The sequence below is a fragment of the Typopeltis vanoorti genome, chromosome 8 (genome assembly GCF_054136105.1).
Source record: "Typopeltis vanoorti isolate ZY-2024b chromosome 8, IOZ_Tvanoo_1.0, whole genome shotgun sequence".
In the NCBI taxonomy this organism is placed as follows: Eukaryota; Metazoa; Arthropoda; class Arachnida; order Uropygi; family Thelyphonidae; genus Typopeltis; species Typopeltis vanoorti.
This window is the reverse complement of record NC_143556.1, coordinates 10,408,092-10,428,432: the sequence shown is the minus strand read 5'-3', so window position 1 is coordinate 10,428,432 and position 20,341 is coordinate 10,408,092. Positions and strand designations below refer to the sequence as shown.

The 20,341-nt window shown below is 37.6% G+C and overlaps 1 protein-coding gene across 3 annotated transcripts in view; it reads right to left on the bottom strand.

The window, feature by feature from the left end:
* Window positions 1–20,341, bottom strand: part of LOC150103728 (rab GTPase-activating protein 1-like) — a 473,281-nt gene that overhangs the window by 388,179 nt on the left and 64,761 nt on the right. For all 3 annotated transcript variants that reach the window (XM_090397129.1, XM_090397130.1, XM_090397131.1), the window contains one exon: window positions 4,214–4,439. In XM_090397129.1, the coding sequence (XP_090253255.1) occupies window positions 4,214–4,439 (226 nt within the window). The remainder of the gene's footprint in view (window positions 1–4,213; window positions 4,440–20,341) is intronic.

The window sequence follows — 20,341 nt, the reverse complement described above, 5'->3', positions numbered from 1 at the left end:
CTTTTTTTCAAAATTTTTGTATAATATTCTATTTTCTTCATTATCTTCTTTTGGGAGAGTCTTTTTCTCTCACATAAGTCCAAAATCTCTGGTGTAAGCCAATCTTTATTTACTCTTGTCTGGTAGCCTAGGTGTTTTGTTGCTGTTTCTTTAATAATTTCTTTACCTTTTTCCCAAGACTCCAAGACTGTATCTAAAGCAAGATTATTCAATTTTTCTTTCAATGTTCTCTGATAGTTAGATCTAGTCAAGCTATCATTGAGTTTTGAGATATCTATCATCTTTTGTTTTTGGTAGTTTATTCTCTTTCTTTTGAAACCAATTTTTAGTTTGGCTGATAGTAGTTCATGGTCTGTATCCATATCATTCTTTTTTAATGTTTTGACATTTTGGAACAAATGTTTCCATTTCTTATTAACGGTTATATAGTCTATACAGTTTTTGATTTCATTGTTTGGTGATGTCCAGCTGTATTTGTGTTGTGGTCTGTAATAAAATAAGGTATTTGTGATTAACAGTTGATTTATTTTGCAAAAATTAATCAAGTCCTCTCCTCCTCATTCCCATGACCAAATTTTTCCATTACGTCTGCTTTATCTTCAGAGTACTGACCGATATCTTTGTATTAAAATCTCCCATAATAATCAGGATATCTCTTGTACTTGTTTGCTTGATTTCTTCTTGCAGTTTGTTCAAAAAATTGACTATATTCCTCCTCTTCATGTGATTGGTCTGGGGCATAAACTTCTATTATTTTTATATATATTCCTTTTTCTTTTGCTTTGAATCTTATTGAGATGATTCTAGAGGAAACTGGTCTTATATCAACTATTGAATTTAGGAGCCATTTTTAATGATTGGTGTTACACCTTCCTGTGATGGTTATCTTTCCTTCCTGAATAAAATATGCTTGTGTTTTTTATGTCAATTTTTCCCTCGTCTGTCCATTGGGTCTCTGCAACTCCCACTATTTCCCATTTAAACAGTTCAAGTTCTCTATCAGTTTTAATTTGCCAGGTTTGTACAATGTTCCGATATTGATGGTTGAAATATTATATGTGCGGTTTGCATTCCACATAGCTGTCAGCTCACCAGCTTCATGTGGGCTTGAGTTAGGCACATCAGCTCTCCAGTATGCAGTAGCATTATTTCTGCTTCTATTTGCTGGCTAATTCATCTTTAAGGATTTTAGGCAATTAATGCAGTTGGCTTGCCATTGCTCTGCTGCATACCTGTTGGTCTGCAGGAGGTATTTCATTTCCCTCATACCACCCATTTCTGGTAGACATTCTCCAATCCGCAACCTGGGGACACGCTCTCTAGGAGTTACAGGCTTCCCTGCAAAAATTATAATTAGGACTGCAGTAATCCAGGATCTTAGTCTTAATATAATAAACATTTATGTTAAATTATTGATTAGGGCACAAATATTGCTATATTAAAAGTATTAATATGAAACGACGAAAAACCCAACTTTGATGTTGGGTTTTTTTTTTCACTAGAGGTCAAGCCAGTAGAATAATGGTTGATCAAATTGATTGTCATTTTGTCATACTATTTGAAATGTAATATAGTTTGTCTTTGTATATGTGTATGTGTGTGTATATATATATATATATGAAACAGATTAAATTACTATAAGCCGAGAGATAAAAAACAGAAACACTATTTTGTTTTAAATGAACTGCAAAACTAGTTTCGTCTTCTTAGAAGACTTCTTCGGGTGATAACATGAGGGAAAATACCAACAAACATTGTGAGAGAAAAAAATCTAAACACTAAAACAGTAACGTATTAAAATTTGAAAGTGTTCCGTGTATCTCTTTATTGTTCGGTGTGTGCACGTATGAAGGTTGAAGCAGCAAGAAATTAATTATTCTTAACACAGTAGTAATCTCCATAAGTTACTGAAATGAATGCTGATCACCATGTGGAAAGGTGTACATATGTCTGCTGGAAAGTGCAGAATCGTGCATGTACCAACATAAAGCTTTCCAAATAAAGATAATACAATTTTTACATGATTTGTGCACAACTCATGTACAAGATGTGCATAAATAAATCCAGCAGATACTTACCATTGTCATTATCTTTAGTCTATTCTACTTGAAATTGTCTTCCATTCAACAAGAAGATTTTCTGTTTAGTGTTGAATACTATATCTACTCCTCTTCCCTATTACTGCTTGAATATAACATCTTTTAGTTTTCTAAATGTTATTTAGAAAAATCTCACCTGATGTTGTCTTCTTTATTTCCATTACACCAATAATATAATGTAGAACTTCTTTTCTTCTTCTACCAGTTCCACTTGTTTTCCAGTGAAACTTTTTATTCAAATTGTTCCTATCTTCAATACTGCTGATATTGAATTTGAGTTTGTTCCAGTACAGACTTTCACTGTTTGCTCTGGTTTCCTAATAAAAACAGCAGGAGCTTTGTTTATCCAGGCAATGCCTGACATATAGTATGATATCCTATCATTTTGACCATCATTTTGTTTTGGTTGAAACAACACAGAATACAATTTAGTCAGTTGAATCCTAAGCCATGAATCAAATACCTCATCTCATCTTCCTTTTCCCTCTTTTATCTTGCGGTATCAAGGGTTTATTAATCATTGGACCTCAAACTGTTCACAGGATAAGTGGTCAGCACTATGCCCCAGTGTATCCTATGTCTGTAGTGTTGAGTTCTCAAGGCCGGTTCCTGTTTTGGGGGATGAAAAACCCCACGATAAACTGGGGAAAAAACCCTACTCCAATCAAATACCTAAAATCTAAAATTACCAACTTTATATTTGATTGAAACTTCTTCTTCAGCTTCATTCTCACTCAAGTGAGGTTGCTGTAGCAGATCAAACTCTTCCATTCAGTTCTGTCTAAGGCCATGTTCTCCTCTAGTCTGAGGTCTTTGAGATTCCTCTCAAGTTGTCCAGCCATTGTTGTTTAAGTCTCCCCTTATGACTTTTTCCTGGTGGCTTCATCTCCAGCATTCTCCTTCCCAACTAGCTTTGGTATCATTGCATACATAACCAAACTATCTCAAGCTTGATTCCCTAATTTTTTCAGATACTTGGGTTACCTTTATTTCACCCAGATTTTCTGATCATGTCCAATCTTGTTATACCACTTGCAAGTTTCTGCATTCTCATTTCAGCTACGTCCGTTCTCTTCTCCCATCTTTTGATCATCTGCTAGGTCTCACTGTAATACATCATAGTTGGTCTTACTACCATTTTGTAGATCTTTCCGTAGACAGTTTTGTATCACACAAGATACCCACAACCTTCTCCCAGTTCATCCACCCCAACTGGATTCTCCCATTGGGCCAGTAAAATAACGATTGATCAAATCATTGTCACTTTGCCATACTTTTGAATTTGTAATATAGCTTGTCTTTGTATGTATATGTGTGTATGTATGTATATACTCCAGATGATGATCTTAATATGAAGGTCAAAACAGTGGGAAATTAAAGTAATTATTCTTAACACAGTTGTAATCTCCATAATTTACCAAAATAAATGCTGATATATATATATAGTTCTGAGTCCAGGTATCCATCACTCTGGACGCATGCTCCTAGGTATGTGAACCTAGACACTTGTGGCATGTCTATGCCCTGTAATGTTATACTCCCTCCTGTGTCACTACAAGACATGTACTCCATCTTATTTCCATTGATCCTTCAGCCACTACTTCCAAAGCATTCCTCCATTGTTCAAATCTTTCTTCTACTTCTCGCTCAGACTTGGTGCAAATCATCATCATCCAGGATGATTCAGTTCTTACTCTCTGTTAATACATCCAAGAGCATGACAAATAAGGAGGAGCTCAAAGCTGGCCCTTGATTAATACCCAATTTTACTGGGAATGCCTCAGTGGTTCCTGCTTCACATCTCATCCTTGTTTTACTACCATTATACATGTCTTGTACAAGATGTGCATACTTTTTTTTGGATCATTTTCTTCCTCATGCTTCTCCATATCTCTTTTCTTTGGACCTTGATCAAAGGCATTTTCCAAATCAATGAAGACAAGAAAAAAGTTCCATGTTACTCTCCCAGCACCTTTCTATGATCTGTCTTAGAGTGAAGATGGCATCAGTTGTTTTCCAGCTGGGCATAAACCCAAATTGCTCTTCACTAATTGGCACCAAGTCTTTCAATCTTGCAATAAATAAATTCAGCAATAAATAAACTTAAAACTTACCCTCATGTGAAGGACTAGTAGAGGTTGTATACATTACTGATCTGCTCATGGGATGATCAGTGACACTGTTCATATTATTCTTTGCTGGTTGTACATATGCAGACAATGGATGTTCGGTCACTTCTTCGCTCTTGAGTAATTTCTCAGTTTTAGTAGAACATTTTTCTGGAACTTGTTTATTCAAAAAATTTTGGGAATGCTCTTTTTCCAAAATTTCCTCAGAAGCCTAAAAAAATAAAACTGTCATCAGATGAATTTACATGTTCAGTGAAAGAAATGACTATGCTGCATCTTTTTCATCAGACTAAAATGTCTCACAATAAAAATAGAATAGTTTAATTTATTTAAAAAATTTTAATTCTTTGGTATAAAGATTTTATGGAATATGATTTTGAAAGACAATTAATTGCATCTTTAGTATTTATCTGTTACAAAGATATTCCCCCCCCACACACACATCTATTGAAAATCATCAGCATTTCCACTTGATGTACCAGAGTATCTATAAGGAAATAGGTCGGATTAGTTGAGTGGACAGCAATGCTGCTCTCCAATAAATAGGATATAAGTTGAAATCCAGCTGTGAGTATGAATATTTGCTTGTTTTTTTAGGTGATAGATGAATATCATAGACTGACATGTGAAACTGTCCTGCTTACTGGAAGCCTGAAGCGACTTGCAAAATGTTCCACATTTGTTCTATAAAGAAAGGTTCTGGGGGTGCTTAAGGGTCAAAGCTGTATAACTGAGAGGAGACCTCCACATAGCCTTTAAAGGAATGCGGAGAACCGACCAGGGCTTCTGACCTAATGTCCAATCCTCACCTTCTCGTGGTGCACCCTGTTGGGTATCTACTTTGATACTGAACGAACGAGGATGGGCTGGCAATTTGGGATTTAGCCGACCAAATTGTATTCTTATTGGTTAAACCAAAATAAAAAAATGATGGTACAACATGACAAAATTTCATGCCGTCTGGGGCGTCGCCCGATTAAACAAGGCCCCCGTTGTTTTCGCCAGGGAACCAGGGCGAACAGCGAAGTCAGCTACTGGAACAAATCTGAAAACAAACCCCAACTCAACATCACCAGAGTTAAAGATCGGTACTATCAACGTAAGAAGCCTGAATGGCAAAGAAATGGAGCTAGCTGAGGAATTAGATAAGTACCAGATCGACATAATAGGGGTGACTGAAACAAAAAAGACCAAAACTGGTGAGATCTTTCTGAGCAATAAATACAAAATGTTATATTCAGGCAATAACAATCAAGGAAAAGAAGGAGTAGCCATAGCATTCAACACAAAATACGAGGCTAATCTTCTTGAATGGCAGTCAGTCTCAAGTAGAGTAATGTGGGCAAATATGAGAATGGGGAACTGGACAATGAGACTTATTTGTGCCTATGGTCCCACAGAAGGTTCTACTAAGGTAGAAGTGGAGGAATTTTTTGAGGCTTTAGAAAAAAACACCTGACACAATGAAAAAGGAAAAGTTGGTCCTTGTTGGGGATCTAAATAGTAGAGTAGGAAATGATTGTGAGACATACAAAAATATTTTGGGAAAATTTGGAGAAAAGAGCAAAGCTAATAATAATGGCAAATATCTGTTGGATTTCTGCTCAGGACATGGACTGGTTATTACTAACACCATGTTCCAACATAAAAATGTGCACAAATTCACATGGAGAGAAGAGGCTAGAAATAAGAAAAGTCTCATTGACTATGTTATTGTTGATAGTGATGTTTTCTCCCTGGTGCAGGACACCAGAGTGTACAGAGGATTTGAAATTGGAAGTGATCACTATTTAGTCATGAGCAGGATAAAATTGAATTTCATATTGAAAAGAATAACATGTAAGAAAGTTTTAAAGCGAATAAAAGTTGAGCAGCTCTCAGATGTAAACTGTAGACTAAAATAGAGAAATATTATTGAAAAGAAAATGAAAGAGTTTGAGAACAGGAATCAAACCTTGGAGATCCAGTGGCAAACTCTGAAGGAAACATTGATTGATTCTGCCAGAGAGGCATGTGGTGAGGTTGTGTGCAAAGATAAAAAAATCAGAACTCCCTGGTGGACACAGGAAGTTAAAGAGGGAGTGAAGGAAAAGAAGAAAGCATATCAAAAGTTCCTGGCAAATAAGTCAGCTTTTACTCTTACAGAATACAGAGACAAATGTAAGAAAGCTAAACAGTGTGTAAAACTAGCTAAACAAAAGTAATGGGAGGACTTTGGCAAGAATATAGAAAATAAATATCAAGAAGGTGGCAAAATATTCTGGAGGTTGTTGAAGAAGCTTAGGAATGGAGGAAAGAGTGCTGTAAAAGGAATTAGAGATGATAAAGGTGAAATGAAAACAGGAGAAAAAGATATCCTTGAAGTATGGAGTAATTACTTTGAAAAACTGCTAAATGAAACAAGTAGTGATGACAGCACAGTGATAAAAAACACTGACCAGGCATGCAGTCAGGAATACATATCCATACTTGAAGTAAAAAAAGCCATCAAAGGCTTGAAATGTGGAAAGGCAGCAGGAGTAGATGATATTCGACCAGAAATGCTGAAGTATGGTGGTATAAGTCTTACAGTGGCTGCACTGCATAGTTCAGAAAGCCTGGACAGAGGGACGAATTTCCGATGATTGGAGTTGAGCTCTCATAGTACCCATATATAAAAAGGGAAATAAAACTGAATGTGAGAATTACAGAGGTATTTCCCTACTGAGTGTTCCTGGCAAGATCTATGCAAGTATACTTGAGAAACGGTTGAGAAGAATTGTGGAAGAAAAGCTTGGTGAAGAACAAGCTGGATTCAGGCCAAATTGAGGCTGTCAGGATCAGATCTTCACTTTACGACAAATAGTCGAGAAAGCATGGGAATATAACAAAGATCTGTATTTAAGTTTTGTCGATTTGGAAAAGGTCTATGACAAGGTGCCAAGAGAGAAGCTATTCAATACGCTGCAGTTATATGGTGTCAATGGGGCATTATATCAAGCAATACTTAGTCTTTATTTGAGTTGTGAGTCAGCAGTTAGAATTGAAGGAAGTACAGGAAGATGGTTTAATATTAAATCTGGTGTGAGACAAGGATGTACATTATCCCCTCTGTTATTCATTATCTATATGGATCACATTATGAAGGAATGTGGTATTAAACCTGATATCAAAATTGGAGATGTTAATGTCAGCTCTTTGCTTTATGCGGATGATGTTATACTTCTAAATAAATCCGTTACAAGTCTGCAAGATTCTCTGACTAAATTGAATAGCTGTTGTAATAGATATGGTATGAAGGTCAGCAATAAAAAGACAAAGACAATGAAAATAGGCAGAATGATTGAAAATGTCAACTGTGTTGTGAATGGAGAACCTGTGGAACAAGTAAAACATTTCAGCTACTTAGGCACAATTTTTACTGAAGATGGTAAACTAAATATAGAAATAGACAACAGAATCAGCAAAGCTGGTATCGTGGGAAGTCAATTGAATAAATTCATATGGAATAAGAAAGAAATTAGTCGGAACACTAAATTAGCTGTATACAAGACTGTGTTCAAACCAATTTTAACTTATGGATCTGAGAGCTGGGTCAGAAGTAAAACACTTGACCAAAGACTAGAGACCGCAGATATGAGAGTCCTGAGAAAGATTAGAGGCGTGAACAGATGGCATCAATGGCAATATCATATTAAAAATGAGGATATTAGGAAAGAACTTGACATTGTCAGCATCCAGGAATGCGTTAGCAGAGCTAATCTCAGATGGTATGGTCACTTAAATAGAATGGGAGAGGAAAGATTAGCAAAACGACCCAGAGGAAGACCAAGATATAGGTGGATTGATACGGTACAAAGTGCCTTAGACGATAGAAATATAAGATCTGATAATGTTGGAGTCTTGACAAGTAACAGACTGATTTGGAGGAAAATTGTAAATAGGAAGTTAGTAATGATGTAATTTTTTCATGTAGTACTGTCATATCCTGTACACCCCTTGAGGGTACATGGCAGGAATTTGATGATGATGAGAAAGGTTCTGAATTATCTAATTCTCAGTCTATTCATAGTATTAATATACTATATCTTTACTTCTCATGGGGATAATTCAATAAAAAAAAACAGCGGGCATAACTAAAAATATAGTTAGCAAAAAATTATATTCTTGTTTAATCCTTTATTCAAGTGTAAGCAAATAAAGTTTGCATGTGAAGTATCTTTGCAACTAGGTTACTGTCTTAGTATCCCATAATGCAAAGAGGTCAGATTAAGAACTCCGATTTTGATATCTGGGTTCAATACCATTTTCCTTCATAATATGATCCATATAGATAAGATAAGATAACGGTGGAGATAATGTGCATTCTTGTCTCTCACCTGATTTGACAACAAAACCATCTTCTTGTACTTCCTTCATTTCTAACTACAGACTTACAGCTCAAATGTATTGTATATAAAGTCCTGTTTATTTACATCATATAACTGTGGCATTCTGAACAGTTTTTCTCTTGGCACTTTGTCAAAATATGTCCTTTCAAGATCCACAAAATTTCAAAATACAGATCTTTGTTATATTTTCACGATGTTTCAACTAGATTTGTCTTAAAGTGAAAATCTAATATTCTGAAAACTCCATTTCACAGGTTTTTAAAACTTTTTTTTTTATCCACAATTCTTTTTAAATAATCATGTAATCAGAATATTATGGTTGATCTTTATTTATGCAATAAACTAAACAAATATAGAATGAAAAGTTGTAGTGTATAATAAATTCAATACTTCTAATAATAAATATTTAATTTACTCACATTATCAATGTTTTCTATGACCCCAAGAGGTATAGCGATCCATAGTTTAAGAACTACTGCTTTATCCGACCTGGACCCAGCTTGATCTTCTCAAGTTACTTTATACTTTTAAGCCTCTTCCTAAGAATGATTAATAACGATCTCTTCATAAGAACAAAACTTACCAGGAATACTTAGAAAGGAAATTCTTGTGTAATTCTCACATTCAGTTTAATTTCCTTTTTATTTCTTTTTAAAAGATTCTGTGATCTCCTGAAATTACACTTCCCAAATATTTGAAATTTTGACTCCTTTTCAAGACTTGCTCTAATTATATCTAACACCACTAACTACTACATTTTCTCTATAACTTAACGTTATGATCTCTCACTTTTCCTTCTGATGATGTTCAAATCACCACACTGTCTCAAACATGACTGATTTTACATTCTGGTCAATAAAGTATTTAGCTTTATAATGAATAGCACAGTTCTCACATTTAACATTCATGATCATAATTACTTCTTCATTTCCAAACTTTTCTCCCCCTCCATTCCCATGAACCAGAGGAAATGGGAAGAAAGAGAACAAAGGAAATCATGAGTGAAAAAAAAAAATTGATTCATGAGAAACAGAACAAAGGAAACTGTGAGAAATAAAACAAACCGCAACAAACAAAACAGCTGCCTCAGTATGATAGGAGAGAACTGAGAACGGGCCATGATTGCTAATGATTCAATGCAGGAGGAATGGTGTGCAGTTTATAGATGTGTGAAGTGAATTTGATGGATAAAAGGACTTGTATATGCCTGATGGACTGCACTTGAATGGTTTTGGGGTTTGATGCTTGGAGAAAGTGTTGTTCAGTGAGAGTTTGGAAGTGCACACCTGGAGAAACTATAGATATTAGGAGGGATGCAATTAAGCAACTGCCTAGTCACTCCTGGGATAAATGAGTGTATGTGCAGAAATGATTATGCAATGCTGAATGCAATTTCACAGGTTTCAGATTTAAATTGGTAATGACATTACACAAGGGTAATTCTGAGCCCAATGGGATGTTGAAATACATGTACCTGAATGCCAAAAAGAAATAAGGAGGAGTTTTTGGTACTGATCAGCTCTACTTGGCCAAAAATTATAGACATCAATGAGACCTGGTTAACAGAAAATGATGTAGTTCCAGGAATAGAATATAAAAGATATTGTATATTCAGTGAGGACAGATGGAACAGGAGACATAGGAGGTCGTGGATTTCTGAATGTAGCTGAAGAAATACAACAAGAAAAAAAATTCTAGAAATTAAAGAGGATTTTAGGTCTCAGGGGTTCATTGGTGAGATAGATGCCAATAAGGCAAAATGCTGGTTGCTGCTACAGATCAGGACGGAGTCCACATGAAGATGTAGATGCACTGTATTGGAAGTGCAAACCCAGGGAAACTAGAGATATTAGGAGGGATGCAATCAAGCATTTGTCTCAGCACCCCTGGAACAAATGAATGTGAGTGCAGGAATGATTGTGAAGAGCTTGTTACAGTTTCCCAGATTTCAAATCTGAATGGGAAGGTAATGGCATTATGTTAGGATAACTGTGAGTCAAAGGGAATGTTGAAAAGTATGTACACAAATGCCCAAAGTATCAAACATAAAGGAGAGGAGATTTTGTCATTAGTCAACTCAACTTGCCCAAAAGTTATTGGCATCAGCGAGACCTGGTTAACAGAAAATTATGTAGTTACAGGGATAAAATGTGGTGGGTATTGTATTTTCAGAGAAGATAGGAAATTAATGATAGCTGAAGAACCAATAAAAACAGAAGTTAAAGAAGATTGTAGATCTGAGGGAAATGGTTCATTTGAGGCTATCTGGTGTGAGATAGAGGCCAATACATATATTGTTGGTTACTGCTATATATCTGGGTATCCAGAAGAAGATGTGGATGACATGCATTAGCAGATTAGTACGAGCGTAAGCTGAGCAATTATCATGGGAGACTCTAACTATGGGGATATATTGGAAAGAAGAAAGACCACATAGCAAAATGGAAATGGAATTTATACAATTATTAGAGATAATTACCTGAAACAGCACATGACCAGAGGTTTGATAGCTTTGGATCTCAGAATAGCATCAGAAGATCTATCAATAACAACTCTGCCTCCAGTCAGGAAAGGTGATCATGCAGCCTTGTTCTGAACGATTACTCAACATGTGGAATTTTCAGTCAAGAAAGGGTTTATATGGAATTACAAAGTTGCCAATTATGACAAACTGATGTGGTAACTTGGAGCAGTGTAATGGCATAAGAAGCTACATGGAAAAAATGTCATTAGTTGATGGGAAGTGGTCAAGGATTGCTTGGGCAAGGCAGTATCAGACTGCATACCCAGGGTCAGGAAGATAAACCGAGTAGGGATTAAGTGGATGAGTAGCAATATAAAGCAGGAGCTGCAGAAAAAAGAAGCACTGTGGAAGGGATATAAACAAAAAAGGTGAACAGCATGCTCATCGGCAATAAAATACAAGCAAAAAAGATAAAAAGTGAGCTAAGGAAGGTAAATCAGATTTTGAGAGAAAATTAGCTAAGCATCATTATCATCATCAAATTCCTGATATGTATCCTCAAGGGGGGGGGGGAGGATATGATAGTACTACATGAAAAATTTACATCATTACTAACTTCCTATCTACAATTTTCCTCAAAATCAGTCTTTTACTTGTCAAGACTCCAACATTATCAGATCTTATATTTCTATCGTCTAAGACACTTTGTACCATATCAATCCACCTATAACTTGTCTTCCTCTGGGTCGTTTTCCTGCTAACCTGGCAGAGAACCCTTGCTTTGCTAATCTTTCTTCACCCATTCTGTTTAAGTGACCATACCACCTGAGATTAGCTCTGCTAATGCATTCCTGGATGCGACAATGATTAGTTCTTTCCTAATATCCTCGTTTTATATATGATATTGCCATTGATGCCATCTGTTCACGCCTCTAATCTTTCTCAGGACTCTCATATCTGCAGTCTCTAGTCTTTGGTCAAGTGTTTTACTTCTGACCTGACTCTCAGATCCATAAGTTAAAACTGGTTTGAACACTGTCTTGTATACAGCTAATTTAGTGTTCCGACTAATTTCTCTCTTATTCCATATTAATTTCTTCAATTGACTTCCTACCATACCAGCTTTGTTGATTTTATTGTCAATTTCCATATTTAATTTACCATCTTCACTAAAAATCGTTTATAAGTAGCTGAAATGTTTTACTTGTTCCACAGGTTCTCCATTCACAACACAGTTGACATTTTCAACGATTCCACCTATTTTCATTGTCTTTGTATTGCTGACTTTCATACCATATCTATTACAACAGCTATTCAATTTAGTCAGGGAATCTTACTAACTTATAGCGGATTTATTTAGAAGTATAACATCGTCCGCATAAAGCAAAGAGCATATATTAAGGACATAGCTTGGTGTCGCACGGATTAGATCGTCGGCTTGTCGAGAGCTCCTGGAAAGATCAGTATTATTTTGTGTTAACATTAGATATTTTACCAGAATTTTAAGTAGTATTGTTTGCTTTTTGATTCTTGGTGTGTCTGTGCAATGTTTGCGTGTTTTCTGTTATTTTAATTATTATTTTTAAGAAAAGATAGCGTACACATGGCACCGATAAAGAAAAAAATGGCGGCCAGGTCGCCATGCTTGCTTAAGAGTTTTGATGTAAAAGAATTTATGCAATGTGCTGTCTGTGAGATGTATGCCTTGCGAAGAGCGGTAGGAGTCTGGTTAGAAAGTGATAGTGGAGTTAATATGTGTAGAAAGTGTAAAGAGAATGAGGACTTCAAGCGTGTTTCGTGTATCGAGACTGATATCGTTAACGGTAGTCAGAATGTAGAAAATGGCGGTGTACTAGAGAATTGCGTGGTAGTGCCAGATATGTGTGAGAGCGTCGCTGAAAGTGTAAATGAAGGTAGAAACACCGAAGGAATGGATGATTTGATCGATAATGAAAATGGTGAGATAAATGCGAGTAGCGAAATTGCCCGTTTACATGGCGCGATACACAGAGCCAAACGACAACTGGAGCGTATGCAAAAATGTGTGTTGAACGTACCGACAAATAACCGGCGTAAGTCTGTGACGGCAAAAAATAGAATGTACGTAAACGTCAATAAAATGAAGGAGCGAGTGCTGTATGGGGATTCGCTATTAAGAGGCGTAATAATTGAGAGTTTAACGAAGTCGTACCAGCCGGGTGCGAACATAAAGGACGTCAGCGAATCTATTCGACTGCAAAAACAGAGGGTGAAAGAGATGATAATAGTGGCAGGAACGAATGATTTGAAAGAGGACAAAATGGAAATGATAGAGGATGTGAGGGAGTTGTTTGAGGTAGCAAAAGAGAAGAGTGAGAGAGTTAGGATGGTGAGTATCTTACCGCGGTATGACAGCGAAGTGTTTAGAAGGAGGGCCATAATTGCCAATGACTTTATGCGTGGGTTATGCATGGAGAGTGGTGTGGAATTTGTGGATGTGTGGAATGAGTTCGATGGGCGAAAGGACTTATATAAGATGGATGGGTTACATTTGAATGGAGTTGGTGTACGGAGACTTGAAAGAGTGTTGATGAATGATGTGGAAGTGGATGTACAGACTCAGGGAAACTAGATTTATTAAGAGGGGGGGGGAGTAGATATGCAGACTTTAGGGGGGGCAGTTAAGTGTATGAATGAGTATATTACGCCCGGGCGAGTACGACGGACAACAAATCAGAACGGGATAATTAGCATAAGGAATCAAAGTAGGGATGGGACAAATGGGCTTCTGCAATTCATGTACACTAATGCCAGGAGTATTAGGAACAAGAAGGAAGAGTTTTTGGCCATGGTTGGCACTTCCAGGCCACAGGTTGTCGGTATTAGTGAAACATGGCTGACAGAAGATGATAAAGCTAGTGGGATTGAATGCGATGGGTATAGCGTGTTCAGGAGTGACAGGGTGAATAAAAAGGGGGGAGGAGTGTTATTGATGATAGCTGATGAGCTTCAGCCAAGGAGTATAGAAGTTGAACTGCAGGATGGGGAAAAAAGCACATTTGAGGCTGTTTGGTGTGAGATACAATCTCGCAGAACAAAATATACAATTGGGTGCTGCTATAGACCGGGTGATGGAGTGGATGGTGGGAATAGTATGCATAAGCAAATAGAAGAAATGAATGGAAGGAGGGTAATTATTATGGGTGATTTCAATTATGGTAACATTGACTGGAAAGAGGAGAGGGCACATGGGAGGAAGGAATTGGATTTTATGCAGTTATTAAGGGACAACTATCTACGGCAACATGTATTGGAAAATACCAGGGGGCAGAGAGTGCTGGACCTAGTAATTGCAACTGAGAATGTAGCTGTAACGAACATGACCATGTTGCCACCAATTGGTGAGAGTGACCATAAGGTCATGACTTGGGAGGTGGCTAAAGGAGTCGAATTTACAATTAAGACAGGGTATATGTGGAATTACCGGGCTGGTAAGTATGACAAGCTTAGGTGTGTGCTTGGCTCAATGCCATGGCATGTAAAACTGCAAGGGCTGGATGTTGATGGTGCATGGGAGGTGGTTAAGAACTGTTTGCAGGAGGCAATGGTTGACTGTATACCAAGAGTCCGAATAATAAATCAGGTAGGGGTTAAATGGATGAATAACACTATTAAGCTTGAGCTGCAAAAAAAGAAACAATTGTGGAGGGAATTTAAGGAGAAGGGTGACCATCAGGTGCATGAACAGTATAAAGCTCAGGCCAGGATGGTAACAAGGGTGGTAAGAAAAGCAAAAGCAGATTACGAAAGGAAATTGGCCATGCAGGCTAAAGAGAATCCCAAACAGTTTTTTCAATATGTTGCAAGTAAAAGGAAAAATGCTCATGGTAGAATGATCTTAAAAAATGCTGAGGGTAGGGAGGTAACTGAATCAGTCGATGTTGTGGAATTACTGAGCGAGCACTTTGCAAGAGTATATCATCCAGGTGGTGGCTTTGCAGAAATGGAGGAACCAACAGCTTATACTGGAATTGTGATGAATGAGGTAGAGGTAACTAGTCTATTACAGAACCTCAATGTCAATACATCTGTGGGATTGGATGGTATACCAGCTCGTGTCGTACGTGAAGCGGCCAAAGAATTGTCAGTGCCCTTGACCATTATGTTTAATTTGAGCCTCAGGACTGGGTCAGGCCCAAGGGGGTGGAAAGAGGGGAAAATAGTTCCACTGCACAAAGGTGGTTCCAAGGCTGCTGTTGAAAATTACCGGCCAATCAGCATAACAGGAATCGTTATCAAGGTCTTAGAGAAAATAGTCAAGAGGAAAATACAAGATTGGATAGAAGAAAATGGGATACTGTATCGGGGACAGCATGGTTTTGTGAAGGGTAGGTCATGCCTCAGTAACTTGCTCACGTATTATAACACAGTGACGGCTGAACTGGATAAGGGTAATGGGTTTACAGTGATTCTGCTGGACCTTGCTAAGGCCTTTGACAGGATACCACATGGAATTCTAATCAGTAAATTGCAGCATATGGGAATGAACATAGGGTTGGTGAGATGGATAGGAGGGTGGTTGACGGAGAGATATCAGAGAGTGGTTTACTCAGGAGTAGAGTCCACTAGACGGCCTGTGACTAGTGGTGTACCACAAGGATCTGTTCTTGGACCACTGCTGTTTAATTTGTTCATAAATGATATAGGAAAGGATCTGAGAGGAACAGTTCATTTGTTTGCGGATGATGCGAAGTTGGGTAGGGCAATAGTGAATGCAGATGACGTCAAAATTTTGCAGGATGATTTGGATAGATTGGAGGTCTGGGCTAGGGAGAATGGATGTCAATTTAATGTGGCAAAATGTAAGGTTATGCATTTTGGGGTGAAAAGATGGGAGGCAGTTTACTGCATTGGTGGAACCGTACTCCAGGAAATTGATGAGGCACGAGATTTAGGAGTGTTGGTGGATAAGGAATTGAAATTTAGGGGACACATTGCAAAAGTGGCCAAATCAGCTCATCAAATCACTTGGTTGCTGAAGAATACGTTGACAAGCAGAGACAAGCAGGTTATTGTTCCTCTGTATCGAGCCTTGATAAGACCTCATCTCGACTACTGTGCTCAGATTTGGTCACCTAGGTTTCTTCTTGATGGGGAGGAGGTGGAGAGGATCCAGAGGCGAGTGACCAAGATGATAGCAGGTCTGTGGAATGAACCGTATGAGAACAGGTTGAGTATTTTTGGGTTGCAAAAATTGGTTGATAGGCGGAGGAGGGGAGATATGATTGAGACATTCAAATTACTGAAGGGTTTCTATAAAATTAATTCAGAAGATATTTTTGAGAACAGGGCTGGTTGTGGGAGGACTAGGGGACATCCATGGAAACGGGGCAAAAGTGTGGTTAGTAAAGGTGTTAGAGCTGGGTTCTTTACTTTTAGAGTAGTGAATGAGTGGAATGCGCTCCCTGAGTCTGTGGTGGATGCTGTGACAGTGAATGAGTTTAAGGCGAGGTATGATAGATACTGTATGAATGTCGAATAGTTGTGATGAAAATGATTTGGGGCCTCCCTCGATGAGTCTAATGACTCCCTGGAGTTGCCCGTAATAATAATAATAATAATAATAATTAACATCTCCAATTCTGATATCATGTTTAATACCATTTTCATATATAATGTGATCCATATAGATAATGAATAACAGAGGGGATAATGTACATACTTGTCTCACACCAGATTTAACATTAAACCATCTTCCTGTACTTCCTTCAATTCTAACTGCTGACTTGCAACTCAAATAAAGACTAAGTACTGCTTGTTATAATGCCCCATTGACACCATATAACTGTAATGTATTGAATAGCTTCTCTCTTGGCACCTTGTCATATGCCTTTTCCAAATCGACAATACTTAAATACAACTTTGTTATATTCCCATGCTTTCTCAACTATTTGTTGTAAAGCGAAGATCTGATCCTGACAGCCTCTATTTGGCCTGAATCCAGCTTGTTCTTCACCAAGCTTTTCTTCCACAATTCTTCTCAACCGTTTCTCAAGTATACTGGCAGAAATCTTGCCAGGAACACTCAGTAGGGAAATACCTCTGTAATTCTCACATTCTGTTTTATTTCTCTTTTTATATATGGGCACTATTAGAGCTCTACTCCAATCATCAGGAATTCGTCCCTCTGTCCAGGCCTTCTGAACTATGTAGTGCAGCCACTGTAAGACTTTTATACCACCCTACTTCAGCATTTCTGGTCGAATATCATCTACTCCTGCTGCCTTCCCACATTTCAAGCCTTTGACGGCTTTTTCTACTTCAAGTATGGATATGTATTCCTGACTACATGCCTGTTGAATGTTTTTTTACCACTGTGCTATCACTGCTTGTTTCATTTAGCAATTTTTCGAAGTAATTACTCCATACTTAGGATATCTTTTTTTCCTGATTTTGTCTGTCCTGTCTTTTTCTCATGTCACCTTTATCATCTCTACCTCCTTTTACAGCACTCTTTCCTCCATTTCTAAGCTTCTTCAACAACCTCCAGAATATCTTACCACCTTCTTGATATTTATTTTCCATGTTCTTGCCAAAGTCCTCCTTTTGTTTACCTAGTTTTACACAGTATTTAGCTTTCTTACATTTCTCTCTGTATTCTCTAAGAGCACAAGCTGACTTATTTGCCAGGAACTTTTGATATGCTTTCTTCTTTTCCTTCACTGCCTCTTTAACTTCCTGTGTCCACAATGATGTTGTGATTTTTCTATCCTTGAAGACAACCTCACCACATGCCTCTCTGGCTGAATCGATCACTGTTTTCTTCAAGGCTTGCCACTGAATCTCCACGGTTTCATTCTTGTTCTCAAACTATTTCATTTTTTCTTCAATAATATTTGTGTATTTTAGTCTACAGTTCACATCTGAGAGCTGCTCAAATTTTATTCGCTTTAAAACTGTCTTACATGTTATTCTTTTCAATATGAAATTCAATTTTATCCTGCTCAAGACTAAATAGTGATCACTTCCAATTTCAAATTCTCTGTACACTCTGGTGTCCTGCACCAGGGAGAAAACATCACTATCAACAATAACATAGTCAATGAGACTTTTCTTATTCCTTGCTTCTTCTCTTCATGTGAATTTGTGCACATTTTTATGTTGGAACATGGTGTTAGTAATAACCAGTCCATGTCCTGAGCAGAAATCCAACAGGTATTTGCCATTATTATTAGCTTGGCTCTTTTCTCCAAATTTTCCCAAAATATTTTGTATGTCTGACAATCAATCATTTCCTACTCTCTGCTATTTAGATCCCCAACAAGGACCAATGTTTCCTTTTTCATTGTGTCAGTTGCTTTCTCTAAAGCATCAAAAAATTCCTCCACTTCTTCCTTAGTAGAACTTTCTGTGGGGCCATAAGCACAAATAAGTCTCATTGTCCAGTTCCCCATTTTGATATTTTCCCACATCACTTTACTTGAGACTGCATGCCATTCAAGAAGATTAGCTTCGTATTTTGTGTGTTGAATATTATGGCTACTCCTTCTTTTCCTTGATTGTCACTGCCTGAATATAACATTTTGTTTATTGCTCAGAAAGATCTCACCAGTTTTTGTCTTTTTTGTTTCAGTCACCCCTATTATGTCGATCTGGTACTTATCTAATTCCTCAGCTAGCTCCATTTCTTTGCCATTCAGGCTTCTTATGTTGATAGTACCGATCTTTAACTCTGGTGATATTGAGTTGGGTTGTGCTTTCAGATTTGTTTCAGTAGCTGACTTTTTGCTGTTCGCCCTGGTTTCCTGGTGAAAACAACGGGGGGGGGGGGGGCCTTGTTTAATCGGGTGACACTCCAGTTGGCATGAAATTTTGTCATGTTGTACCATCATTTTGTATATTGGTTTAAGCCAATAAGAATACAATTTGTCGGCTAAATCCCAAATTATCAGCCCATCCTCGTTCGTTCAGTGTCCAGGTAGATATCCAACAGAGTGCACCACGTTGGTGAGGATTGGACATTAGGTCAGAAATCCCAGTCGTTCTCCACATTCCTTTAAAGGCTATGTGGGGGTCTCCTCTCAGTTATACAGCTCTGACTCTTGAGCACCCCCTTTTAGCTAAGCCAATTCGCTAAGCAGTCCAAAGTAAATCCAAAAGATTTTTTTTTTTTTTTTGCTACATAGCAAAAAAAAGAGAAAGAACGATTATGGAAAGATAACTTTACTCAGTATTGATGGCAGGAAAGTGACAAAATGAGAACAAATAGTTCAATTACTAAGTGATCACTTTACAAGGGTATGTCATCCCGGTGGTGACTTTATAGTTACTGATGTGAGAATTGAGAGATGAACTGGAGGTGCTCAATATATTGAAAAATGTCATTGTGAATACAGCAGTGTGCCTGGATGGTATGTCAGCTCATGTACCATGAGAAAGTGCAAGGAAACTGACAACACCATTTAATTTGTGTCAGCTCTAGCAAGGCTACAAGGGAGTGCAAAGAGGATAAGATAGTACCACTACATAAATGTGGCTCCAAGACAGAAGTAGCAAATTAAAGACCAATCAGTATCTCTGGAGCGGTGATAAAAGTATTGGAAAAGTTGGTTAAAATTAAAATTCAGGAAAATAGGTGATAGGAATATAGGGGCAGCATAGCTTTGTCAAAGGTAGGTCCTGCCTCAGTAATTTATTCACACTTTATAAGGTGGTAGTGAAACTGGATAAAGGAAATGGCTACACAGTGATGCTGCTGGACTTTGCAAATGCATTTGACAGAATACTGCATGAAAAACTATATAATTTGGAGCAAATGGGAATGGAAATAAGGCTGATGGCATGAATAAGAGTGTCGCTGATAGACAGACTTCAGTGTACGGCAGAGAGGAATCAAGATGAATGAGGGTAACTAGTGGAGTGCTCCAGGGTTCTGTACTAGGACCACTACTCTTTAATCTGTACATTAATGAAATAGCAGATTTTAGGGGGGGGGGGGGTATTCAGTTGTTTGCTGATGATGCAAAACTGGGAAGGGCACTAGTTGATAAAGATTATATAGATATCGTGCAGGATAATTTAATATTGTGTCCAATAAATTGACAGTGGGCAAAGGACAATTGTTGTCAATTTAATGTTGAAAAATGTAATGTAATGCACTCTGGTATAAAAAGATTACATACTCTGTATCACATTGATAGTAACAGAGTACAGGAAATGGATGATGCTAGGGATCTGGTAGTGTAGATGGAGATTTGGAATTCAGAAGACACATTGCAAGGGTTGGCAAAATAGCTCAGA